Source organism: Kluyveromyces marxianus, chromosome 6 (assembly GCF_001417885.1).
Source record: "Kluyveromyces marxianus DMKU3-1042 DNA, complete genome, chromosome 6".
NCBI classification, from domain to species: Eukaryota; Fungi; Ascomycota; class Saccharomycetes; order Saccharomycetales; family Saccharomycetaceae; genus Kluyveromyces; species Kluyveromyces marxianus.
In genome coordinates this window covers 144,028-155,851 of record NC_036030.1, presented here as the reverse complement: position 1 = coordinate 155,851, position 11,824 = coordinate 144,028, and the positions used below count along the sequence as shown (strand labels likewise).

The 11,824-nt window shown below is 41.9% G+C and overlaps 6 protein-coding genes across 6 annotated transcripts; 3 read left to right on the top strand and 3 right to left on the bottom strand.

Moving 5' to 3' along the window:
* Nucleotides 1-531: 531 nt before the first annotated feature.
* Nucleotides 532-3,795, top strand: CRM1 (exportin CRM1; the record flags this gene model as incomplete). Its single annotated transcript, XM_022820715.1, has 1 exon — nucleotides 532-3,795. One exon carries the CDS (start codon nucleotides 532-534, stop codon nucleotides 3,793-3,795), a length of 3,264 nt encoding a protein of 1,087 aa, XP_022677150.1.
* Nucleotides 3,796-4,337: 542 nt separating this feature from the next.
* On the bottom strand, nucleotides 4,338-5,159 carry MRPL9 (mitochondrial 54S ribosomal protein uL3m; the record flags this gene model as incomplete). Its single annotated transcript, XM_022820714.1, has 1 exon — nucleotides 4,338-5,159. One exon carries the CDS (start codon nucleotides 5,157-5,159, stop codon nucleotides 4,338-4,340), a length of 822 nt encoding a protein of 273 aa, XP_022677149.1.
* Nucleotides 5,160-5,543: 384 nt separating this feature from the next.
* MRPL6 (mitochondrial 54S ribosomal protein uL6m) lies at nucleotides 5,544-6,188 on the bottom strand (the record flags this gene model as incomplete). The annotated part of the gene is made up of 1 exon (XM_022820713.1): nucleotides 5,544-6,188. The coding sequence occupies one exon, from the start codon at nucleotides 6,186-6,188 to the stop codon at nucleotides 5,544-5,546; it is 645 nt and encodes a 214-aa protein (XP_022677148.1).
* A 583-nt stretch (nucleotides 6,189-6,771) lies between these two features.
* On the top strand, nucleotides 6,772-7,323 carry IMP3 (snoRNA-binding rRNA-processing protein IMP3; the record flags this gene model as incomplete). Its single annotated transcript, XM_022820712.1, has 1 exon — nucleotides 6,772-7,323. One exon carries the CDS (start codon nucleotides 6,772-6,774, stop codon nucleotides 7,321-7,323), a length of 552 nt encoding a protein of 183 aa, XP_022677147.1.
* Nucleotides 7,324-7,587: 264 nt separating this feature from the next.
* Nucleotides 7,588-9,717, bottom strand: SKG6 (uncharacterized protein; the record flags this gene model as incomplete). The annotated part of the gene is made up of 1 exon (XM_022820711.1): nucleotides 7,588-9,717. The coding sequence occupies one exon, from the start codon at nucleotides 9,715-9,717 to the stop codon at nucleotides 7,588-7,590; it is 2,130 nt and encodes a 709-aa protein (XP_022677146.1).
* Nucleotides 9,718-10,959: 1,242 nt separating this feature from the next.
* PET54 (Pet54p) lies at nucleotides 10,960-11,787 on the top strand (the record flags this gene model as incomplete). Its single annotated transcript, XM_022820710.1, has 1 exon — nucleotides 10,960-11,787. The coding sequence occupies one exon, from the start codon at nucleotides 10,960-10,962 to the stop codon at nucleotides 11,785-11,787; it is 828 nt and encodes a 275-aa protein (XP_022677145.1).
* Nucleotides 11,788-11,824: the final 37 nt, after the last annotated feature.

The following is an 11,824-nucleotide window of genomic DNA, read 5'->3' as shown; positions in this document are numbered from 1 at the left end:
GTACGTATGTACCATAAACCGTATAGACATGGATGTATCTTCGTATATATATACATTCAGACATAATTTTAACACCACGTGACTTTTATTACAACAAACAAAACCACGTGACATGGGCACCCTAATCATCACAAGGCACGATGTAGTTACCCGGCCATATTTCCCTTCTTCCCCCCAAAGAAATCGAAAAGAAGGTTTTAAACAACAAAAAGCAGGAAAAGCAGAGAATAGTTGGAATTAAGAGAGTAAGGTAAAAAAAGCAGAGTGGAATTGATATCTTAGCGAGAATAAAACTGTCTTCAACGAAGTAAAGGGTGTTTCAGAAGCTTGTCAAATATTTAATAGGTCTTGACATTATATTTGAAGGTATTTTTTTCTATTTATTTGTGAGGATATTATAATAGAACTTGTATTCTTTGTAAAGCCAGGAAAGAAGAGAAGAGAAGAGAAGAGAAGAGAGTATTAGATTATTGTATTCTGGTAAAGAGGATTTATTGAATTGAGCTTGAGAATTGGAATAGACGGTGTGATATGGAAGCTGTTTTAGACTTTTCTCGGGAATTGGATATCCAGCTCTTGGATCAAGTTGTGGACACATTCTTCAAGGGATCTGGAGCATCTCAAAAGGAAGCGCAAGAAGTGCTTACCAAGTTGAAGGATCATCCAGATGCATGGCAAAGGGCTGATAAGATCCTACAGTATTCGAATAATCCACAAACAAAGTTTATTGGGCTTTCTATCTTGGATAAATTAATTACCACGAAATGGAAGATGTTGCCTGAAGATCACAGACTTGGGATTCGTAATTTCATTGTTGGGATGATCATTTCGTTATGCCAGGATGACACGGTATTCCAGACGCAAAGAAACTTGATACACAAATCGGACCTTACTTTGGTGCAAATTTTAAAGCAGGAATGGCCCGAAAACTGGCCTGACTTTATCCCAGAGTTGGTGCAAAGTTCTCAGGCGTCTGTCAATGTTTGTGAGAACAATATGGTTATATTGAAGCTTTTGAGTGAAGAAGTCTTTGACTTTTCGGCGGAACAAATGACTCAAGCTAAAGCATTACATCTAAAACAGTCAATGGACCAACAATTCGAACAAATTTTCAAACTTTGTTTCCAGGTTTTAGAAACGGGTTCATCGCCTTCTTTGATGGTGGCTACTTTGCAGTCCCTATTGAGGTATCTACACTGGATCCCATACCATTACATTTACGATACTGATATTTTGCAGTTGTTGAGTACCAAGTTTTTAATCTCTGCTGATACCAGATCAGTTACCCTAAAATGTTTGACTGAAGTGTCCCAGCTTGACATTCCAGCAAACGACCCTAAGGTTGCATCGTTGACCGTTATGTTTTTCCAAAATGCTCTTCAACAAATTGCGTTGAATGTCATACCAGTAAATGCGGACTTAAAGAACACATATGCGGCTGCGAACGGTAATGACCAATCTTTCTTGCAAGATTTTGCCATGTTCTTAACAACATACTTGGCAAGACATCGTTCTTTGTTGGAGCAAGAGGAATCGCTAAGAGAATTATTAATCACAGCTCACCAGTACTTGATTGAACTTTCAAAAATCGAAGAAAGAGAATTGTTCAAGACGACTCTAGATTATTGGAACCATTTGGTTTCTGCTTTGTATCAGGAAGTGCAGCAGATTCCACAAGGTCAAAACAATGCACTATTGAAACTATCAAATGGTGCATCTATGTTTTCAGGCCATAATGGTGCTCCACATCCTGAGTTTTTGAAAAGGTTCCCATTAAAGAAACATATTTATGATAACATCTGCTCTCAGTTGAGGTGGGTTATAATAGAGTCCATGGTTAGGCCTGAAGAAGTTCTTATTGTGGAAAATGACGAAGGTGAAATTGTCAGAGAATTTGTTAAGGAATCAGACACCATTCAGCTATACAAATCTGAAAGAGAAGTTTTGGTTTATTTGACCCATTTAGATGTCTTGGATACGGAAGATATTATGTTGAACAAGTTGGCCAAACAATTAGATGGTTCTGAATGGTCTTGGCACAATATCAATACTTTATGTTGGGCCATTGGTTCTATCTCTGGTACCATGGATGAAGAGACAGAAAAGAAGTTTGTTGTCACCATCATTAAAGATCTTTTAGCTCTTACTGATAAAAAACGTGGTAAAGATAACAAGGCCGTTGTTGCCTCTAATATCATGTATGTTGTTGGTCAATATCCACGTTTCTTGAAGGCTCACTGGAAGTTCTTGAAAACTGTCATACTAAAACTTTTCGAATTTATGCATGAAACACACGAAGGTGTGCAAGATATGGCATGTGACACTTTCATTAAAATCGTGCAAAGATGTAAACATCATTTTGTTATTCAACAGCCAAACGAAAGTGAACCATTCATTCATGCTATCATTAGAAATATTCAAGAACACACCTCTGACCTTCAACCCCAACAAGTTCACACTTTCTACAAGGCATGTGGTTTGATTATTGCAGACGAACGTAATCCAGCGGAAAGACAAAGATTGCTCAGTGACTTGATGCAACTACCTAATATGGCTTGGGACACGATTGTTCAACAGTCTGCTACCAACCCAGATCTTTTGTTGGACCCTGAAACTGTCAAAATTATTGCTAATATTCTAAAAACAAATGTGGCAGTTTGTTCAGCAATGGGAGCTGAATTTGTTTCACAATTAGGCCGTAACTTCACTCCTATGTTATCCCTATACTCTGCCGTTTCCGGTATGATTTCAAACCAAGTAGCTAAAGACGGACTTGTTGCCACTAAGACCCCTAAAGTCAGAGGTTTAAGGACAATCAAAAAGGAAATTTTGAAGTTAATGGAAATGTACATCTCTAATGCCAAAGACTTGAACAATGTTGCCAATGAAATGGCTTCTCCACTCTTTGATGCTGTGTTACAAGACTATTTCAACAACGTTCCAGATGCTCGTGATGCTGAAGTGTTGAATTGTATGACTACAGTTGTTAACAAAGTGGGTCATATGATTCCAGACGGTGTCATTTTGATTCTACAGAGTGTGTTCGAATGTACGTTGGACATGATCAACAAAGATTTCACAGAATATCCTGAACATCGTGTAGAGTTTTACAAACTCTTAAAAGCCATCAATTCGAAGTCTTTCAAGGCTTTATCTCAATTACCACCAACTGCATTTAAACTATTCGTCGACTCTATTTGCTGGGCCTTCAAACATAACAACAGAGATGTTGAAGTCAACGGGCTACAAATTGCTTTGGACTTGATCCACAATGTTGATGCCATTAGTCCGTCCGAATTTTCAAACTCTTTCTACAAGAACTATTACTTCACTTTCATTAGTGAAACCTTCTATGTTCTAACCGACTCTGACCATAAGTCTGGGTTCAGTAAACAAGCTCATCTATTGATGAGTTTGATTTCTAGAGTACAGGAAAACAAGATTTCTGTTCCATTGTACAAGGAAGACGAAGTTCCAGCAGGTACTACAAATCAAGCTTATCTTGCCAACTATCTAGCTAACATGCTAAGCAATGCATTCCCACATTTGAGTTCTGATCAAGTTATGAACTTTATCCAAGCTCTCATCAAACAATATCACGATCCAAAATTGTTTACCGGTACTCTAAGAGACTTTTTGGTTCAAATCAAGCAATACGGTGGTGATCCAACCGATTACTTATTCGCAGAAGATAAGGAACAAGCTCTTGCTGAACAACATAAACTCGAAAGAGAGAGAGCAGCCAAGGTCGGTGGTCTATTGAAGCCATCTGAATTAGGCGATGATGATGATTAAAAAAATTATGTGCAAATAAAAAGCAGTAAATAACACAGGAACTAGAAAACTCGGAACAGATGAATCTTAAGATCCAATTAACAAATTAATCTCTCATGTATAAAGTACCTCTCTCAACTAGAGTGGATGCTGAAAAAAAAAAAAAAAAGATAAAATAGTTCGGGAACAACCTCAGTTAATAATGAAAAGTTCCAATCCTTTTGCGCATAAAGTGGTTAAGTGTGTAAAAGATAGAACTGCATGCTAGTGCTACGTACTTTTAAAAACATAAAGTAAAATAAAATAAACAAAAACTCATTGACCAGTGGAGTCAATTACCTCAAAAAATATTTTGTTTCACTCTCTGAATTTATGAAAGTGATGACGGTTGTCTGTACTATGATCATTATTATTTGATTTATAGATTTGTGTATTTATATATTATGTACAAGTATGAATTTATCATATAAACCAACCAAGTTCCATTTACTGGTCTGCTTCATTTAGTCCAATGGAGAGAAGTCAGTGAAGAAGAAAAATGTAACAAACGAAAGCAGGATTGATCATACTGGAGCAGGCTTCTTGATAGCATCTTGAATTCTAACAAAAGCGCCTTTAGGTCCGGCAACAGAACCTTTCACTAGAACAGTACCGGTTTCATCGTTAACTTCCAAGACTTGGGCGTTTTGGATTGTAACTGTGTCGACACCCATATGACCAGGCATCTTCTTGCCCGGTAAGACACGCCCTGGTGTTTGGTTCTGACCGTAAGAACCACCAGATCTATGCGATACAGAAACACCATGGGATGCTTTCAAACCTTTGAAACCATAACGTTTCATCACACCTTGGAAACCTTTACCTTTACTAGTCGACTTCAAATCCACATATTGGCCTGGCTTAAACCATGATGGCTTAATCAAAGTACCCACTGGGAGCAGGCCAGACTCATCCTTAACTCTAAACTCAACAACTTTTTCCTTTGGATTCACAACATGCGCCGCAAAGTGTCCCAACAATTGTCTAGACACCTTATGGGGCAACTTGTTACCAAAACCAACTTGGCATGCCCAGTAATTGTTTTCTTGTGCAGTCCTGTGCAAGATAACCTCATTATTATCCAATTGAAGCACGGTAGCTGCTATCCTCTTACCACTTTCTTTATCGAAATATGGCATCATCCCTACTTTTTTGCTTAGTGCACCACAACGTAATGGTAATCTTCTTCTTTTCAACGCACTTTCAGGCGAATGGTTGAGTTGTACAGGCTCTAGATTGGTGCTACTCACCACAGATGGTGCTACCAATTTGGCACCATTAGTTACTGCGCTTTGTGAAAATAGTCTGATCCACGCTTTAGACGCAATACCACCGTTCAAACTCATCTTAAAATTTGACAGACGGAATCCTAATTCAATATAGTACTAAATTACCAGCGATTGGTGCGTATTCAGTCCAGAATCTGCGCTGCAGTTGGCCTCTAAACCTCTACTTTTGCACTAGTCCATTGGTGTTCTACTCTTCTCTTATTTGAGATTTTTGGCCATGGAAAATTTTTGATAGGAAGAAAAAAAAATGGATGGTAATGGCGTCACGTGACTTATATTGAATTTACGTAGATTGTAGCACAGGCAGTATACAAATGGTGAATACATATATATATCTGTGTGTGTATGGACATATTTGCGTACGGTCTGTGTAACCATGAGGTATAGCGTATATTTACATGTAATTTGGGATTGGGATTGGGAATGTGTTCCGTGCGTTCATCATTTGATCTTCTTGTCCTTGATCTTAATGGTCTCATTGTTGACATAAATACCTTTACCCTTGTATGGTTCTGGAGGATGGAACTTACGCAAGTTTGCTGCGAAAAGAAGTACCTGCTGCTTGTTGATGCCCTCGACAATCAGCGATGTTGGTACGGGCGACTTGACGGTGATTCCCTCTGGGATATAGAGTCCTTGTCTCACAGAAGCACCCACTTTAACATTGACAAAGGTGTTGTTTTCTTCCAATTGAGCCCTGTAACCGGTACCAACGAACTTCAAAACAGCCATGTGGCCTTCGTTAACCCCTGTAACGTGGTTACTTATGTGTGACCGCACTGTACCCCACATCGATCTCTGCACTTTATCCTCCTGGTCCTTCACGTTAATCTCGATCTTGGACTTTTCGTCGTTATGCCTTATCTCAACAAACTCCGGTACTTCCATCTCGATTTTCCCCAATGGTCCGCTGACTACAACATTTTGAGATAGCTTGAGCGACTTATTGCCCTTTCTGATGATCTTAGGAACCTTCATGGCAGAAACTGAGAACTTGGTTTCTGGAGTCAAAAAGACCGGAGATGACCCGATGTGCGAGCGAATAACGCTCGAAACCGAAAACGCTCTTCTGAATCCAACAGACATCTCTATCCTCTATTGTCTTATACTGGTTTCCACCTCGGAATGTCCTTTTTATGGCCGTTTATGCACTATTATACTAGTCTTTTCGCTATTCCAATTGGACTCATAAATGCTTCTTTTGGGCCATCGCTTTGAATTTTTCAGTCAAATTTTCATACTGAAGGGAAAGTTTATGAGGGTAACTAAGTGATTTTGGGGATGTTTACCGTACATTTGGGGCTCTATTGGCCCACCCATAATTGTTACCATACCCTTTCTTCGTATCAATCGAATCCCCAATACCGTGGCTATCCTATCGTCATATCAATGCAGGTTGCTATGCAATGTTACACTTTCCAGGCTCGCTTTATTAGTGGATTCTAGCATCAAGTCTTCCCAAATCACGTTTTTCTTTATTTCTTTTTGAAAAATTTCAAGCTCATCGCATCGCATTGGTTCTTCAAGACAAAATACCATTAGCATATTAATGTATAGACACTACACCAAGACAATAAAGGTGAAAATACAGTCCATATACGACTGGAACTATCGTACAAGAAACCAGATTCAAGGTTAAAACAAAGACTCAGACACCAGAGATACAAAAATGGTTAGATCTTTGAAGTATCACGAGCAGAAGCTCCTCAAGAAGGTGGACTTTTACGAATGGAAACAGGACCAAGGCCATAGAGATACGCAGGTAATGCGTACGTACCACATTCAGAACCGTGAGGATTATCACAAGTACAACAAGATATGTGGTGATATTCGTAGGTTGGCACACAAGCTCTCGCTCCTGCAGCCCACAGACCCGTTCCGTGTGAAGCACGAGCAACTGTTGCTAGAGAAGCTATACCATATGGGGATCTTGTCGACCAAGTCCAAAATATCTGCGCTAGAGAACAAAGTAACGGTGTCTGCGTTTTGCCGTCGTAGACTTCCGGTGATTATGCACAGGCTGAAGATGGCACAGACCCTCAAAGATGCAGTGCAGTTTATCGAACAAGGTCACGTGAGGGTGGGACCAAACTTGATTACGGATCCAGCATACCTAGTGACCAGGAACCTCGAGGACTATGTCACATGGACGGACTCGTCCAAGATAAAGAAGACCGTTCTACGTTACAGAAACGCGGTGGACGATTTCGACGATGCATAAACATAATTAAAAAATATAAAAACGGGCTATATTACAAGAGTCTACGCGGGAGTTATACATATATATTATTTTGTAAAAGTGTTATAATATAGTAAATTCTATTGTATTTGAATGATGGTTGGAATAGGCCAGCTAATAAACTCAAAACAAAATAAATCCTTAATCACAGGAGTCAGTCAGTCTCTTTCTTTCTGTCATCCTTGTTCTTTTTTTTTTTTTTTTTCCTTCTTCTTCTCCTTCTTCTTCTTCTTCTTTAACTCTATTTCACAGGTTGTAGTTATGGGATGTACCCAATTGCTTCCTCAAGTCTTCTTGTGACCCTGAATGTGGGAGAATATTACCCATACTAGGTGGGTGCATGAAATCGTTGTCATCTAGTAGTCCACTGACTCTAGATTTGATATATGCGTTTTGGACATGCTGTTGGTATGTGTTCGTATTCGACATCAAACTGTTGGATCTCGAGTCTGACACGGCACGAGAGAAAGAACCGGCCGGCTTGAAGACAGAGTTTTGAGAAAGCTCATGAGGATTGGTCATCACCACCGATTGTCTTAAATGATGAGGCAAAATCTTGCCATTACCAGCAGAACTCATATTCGTTGGAGTTGTGTTGGTTGAGGTTTGATCGGAGAACAATGCTGGGTCTGATCCATTCATGTGGTGGTAGTACAATTGGGGATGATCAATTGGATTATAGCCACGGTTGTTCTGCGACATTAATGCAGCAGTTGGTGACTTGATACCGCTTCCCTTGGACTTGAAAGAAGTTAGAGAATGGGTTGAAGAACTGTATGGGAGATTTGAAGGTCTTGGAAGTTCTTCAATACTTTCCAGGTTAGGAGGCGGTTGGTTATGTTGAATATGGATACGGTTGGCATACCCTGCTGCAGGGTAGCCTGTGCCATGGTAACCCGCACCAGGATAGTTCCCATCGTACTGTTGTTGTCCGTAATACTGTTGATCATTGTAGTACTGGTTTTGGTTGCCGTATTGCGATTGTGCTTCGTAAATGGAAGATGCTACTCTTGGAGCCTCGTTTTCTGGGTATAGTCCTTGTCCTTGTCCTTGTCCTTGTTCTTGTCCTTGTTCTTGTCCTTGTTCTTGTCCTTGTTCTTGTCCTTGGTATTGTTCTTGGTATTGTTCTGGATCTTGAACCTCGAAGGAATACTCGTGAGGATCCTTTGCGTTTATAATTTTCGAGGCATCCTCTGGCAAGGTATGCGCAGGTTGGAACCCTTCTGGGACCGGCTGACCCTCTTTGACGGTCTTTACCGTTCCGTTTCTATCCAAGTACACTTGGTAGATGGACTTCATTCTTTCCACATCTTCGTCGGAATCCTCATTCTCGCGCTGGATGTACACGTCGTCGTCCGTGGACAAAAACTGTTTCTTTGGTTGGTGTTCCGGCAGTTGGTCCTGCTGATGGACGAGTTCTGTTTCTGCTGTTTTCTCTGATTCCTGCATCGAAACTTCGGGCTGGAACCCCTCATCGTACTGGTCTATATGCGACTGTCTAACGTTGCCTCTGGAGGATTTCACAGGGCTGGTTTCTAAGTCAAAACTGTCCTGATCCGGGTCCTCTTCTTGGTCGTCCGTGACAATCTCTCTGTACTTCAGAATCGTGGCATTTTTCTTGAGCTGCTCAGAATCGGGAGCTTGCTTCGTAGATGATGCAGCGGCTGCTGATGCTGTTGCTGATGCGGGTGCAGTCCCAGTCCCAATCGCGGATATCGCACTCAGCGAGCTTGGAGCAGGCTGGTGAGACATCTGCTGTGGCTGGTGTGGCGGCACGTACCCGCCAGCAGCAGACGAAGGCCGCGATATAGACACCTGGGAGGCAGAGTGCGACGCTAGCTTGTACCCATCGAACCCGCTGTTCTGGAACGAACGCGCAAAATTACGAAGCGTCTCCGAATCATCCGTCGCTGATGGCAGCTGGAACGGATTTGCAACGCCCATACCCCCGTTATTCGAGTAAGCAAGCGACTTCGAATCGTCGTTGAACGGATTGGGCTGCGACATCGCCTGTGTTGCTGACGATGGCAGCGAACTCTTCGTCGGATTTGCATCTCCGACAACACCGCCCCGTCCATTCATCTCAAACTGCTGCCCAAAATCAGGCAAATACTCCGCATCCCCATCAAAATCAGGATCGTTATCCTCCAACTCCTCCTTCTTATTCCTCCGGTACACCTTGTACAGGATAAACCCAAGCAGAACTATCACAACAACAACCGGAACAACCACTGCAACAACAACAACTGTCGTATTCGTCGAATCCGCTGGCTTCTCACACTCCTGAGCTGACCCATGACATTTCGACGCCCTTTTCTCAACTATACTCAAACTAGACGTCGCCTTAATGCCCCCAAATGACCCGCTACTGCCCATCTTTACCATCTCTTATCGCTTTCCAATTTCCACACTTCCACTCTCAATTTCCTCTTCAAAACCCGATAATTAATCCTAATCCCTTCGAATTTCCACACTTCCCAATTCTACAGAATCACCTCTATCCTATAATCCAAGTTTCGATCCAAATATCAACCTCTGGACTACCGCTTTTCGCCTTCTAACTCAAAACTTTATCTATTTCACCTCTCTTTTTCTATAAAACTGTTATACTATTTACATGTAAAGACCATGCCAATCTCAGATTTCTGTATAGATCTGAAAAAACCGTTGCTGGAAATTCTTCGGGATATAAGAGGAAAAAAAAAAGTAAACAAAAAAAGAGCGAAAAACGCGCTCGAGGCCTGTTTGAGATGGCTGGTGGTGCGCCAGGGTTTTGGGAATGCGCGAGCCTGGGACGCGGGCCTGGGCGTGAGCCTGAGCCCCGTTTGTTTTGGTGTATTTACGAACGGATTGGTTCCTTTATGTATGGTCTGTATAGAGAGGGAGAGAGGAATTAGAAGTAGAAGTAGAAGAAGTAAAAGAAAAAAGGATTTTGTCGGGCTGGAAAAGCTCGGCAGGTGTAGAATTCTGCGCCCGCAGCTTTTCCATTCCGGCAAAAGGAATCCACCTTTGTTAGAGGTGAGGGATTGCCAAAAATTTGACAGAGCGCAGGACGCATAGAGGGACAGCACCCGGATGGTTCTGGTAAAAGGCAAGAACCATGTTCGATACGGCGAGCGAGCGAGTTGAGAACCCGCTGCCGCCATTGATGCTGATCGCCACGTCCAGGCTCCATGGGTTTTTTTGGGAGGGAAACAGGAGATAAATGGGAAACATTTGATGTATGAATGGGGGAGGGGGGGAAAGAGGTCAAACTATTTTTTGTTGTTGAAATTTTTCTTATATATGGAAGGATATTGTTACCCGGGGGAACTAGTGTCACCGTGTACGGAAAAAGGTTAGGGCAGGAGTGTCTGGCACTGTATATGTGTCACGTGGATTCAATTAGATGTCATAAATTAAAATATATTTTCTCCTCCGTGTGTTACCCGGTGGTGTCACGTGATTGGCATTGGCATCATCCATCACCCATCGCATACACTCAGACAGACTGACAGACTGACTGAGAGAGCGATGAGACATGACATGAAGTAGCCTGGTATACCTCAGGTAAAAGACGACCACACACAAATACCACAGATCAAATACCCTACAGACAGGCACGCCCGACTCTCAGTAATGAGGATCTTCACACCTTTGTTCCAATCTGCCTACAAACTGCCCGCTAAACCCACCAAATCGTCCAACAAACTGTTGAAAGATGTGTTTGCAGTGGTAAAAGAGAACCCAGTTCCAGCAGAAGCGAGCCTGCGGTTGGGGTCCGACGACACATTCCTGGTATTTAGAACGTACAATCCGTCGCTCAAAAAGGAAGATTTCCAGTCTATTATCAATCCGCTTTCCAGTGCTCTAGAATTGCAGGCAATAAAGAATTCGTTCGAGATAACCAGGTTCAGAGACTCCAGGTACTTCACGTTCCTCGATAAGTACGTGCTACGGTTCCCGACTCAGATGGAATTGAAGCAGTACTTGCTATCGACGAAGATGAGTATGTTGGACGACAGGAAGGTGAGGTTCGGAATCAAGGACACGAAGGGCATCCAGCGAGACTTGTGCAATTATTATGTGAACTTGATGAACGCGCGTGAATCTGCTGAGGCTTATAAGAACGGGTTGGTATTGGATCGATCTGACGATAGTAGCGGTAATAACATTAATAGTAATAGTTCTGGAGCTGTTTCGGCGATTGACTGGGATGCTCTACAGGAAACGGAACGTAAATCGGTAGTCGTATGGAACCTCCCGCAGGAGTGGGACGAAACCACATTGCAGGAACGATTCTGGTGGTATGATATACACCACTCGTTCCCCTTGCTGGTGAACCAGGAGAAAAATACGTCCTTGACGTTCATATATTTCAACGAGATCAGAGATGCGTACCTGTTCAAGAACAATTTCCACGGAGCTCTGGTGGAAGGAAACAGATTAATGATAGAGAAGTTGTAAGTAGGGTATATATATGTATGTATGTATACGTTGTGTA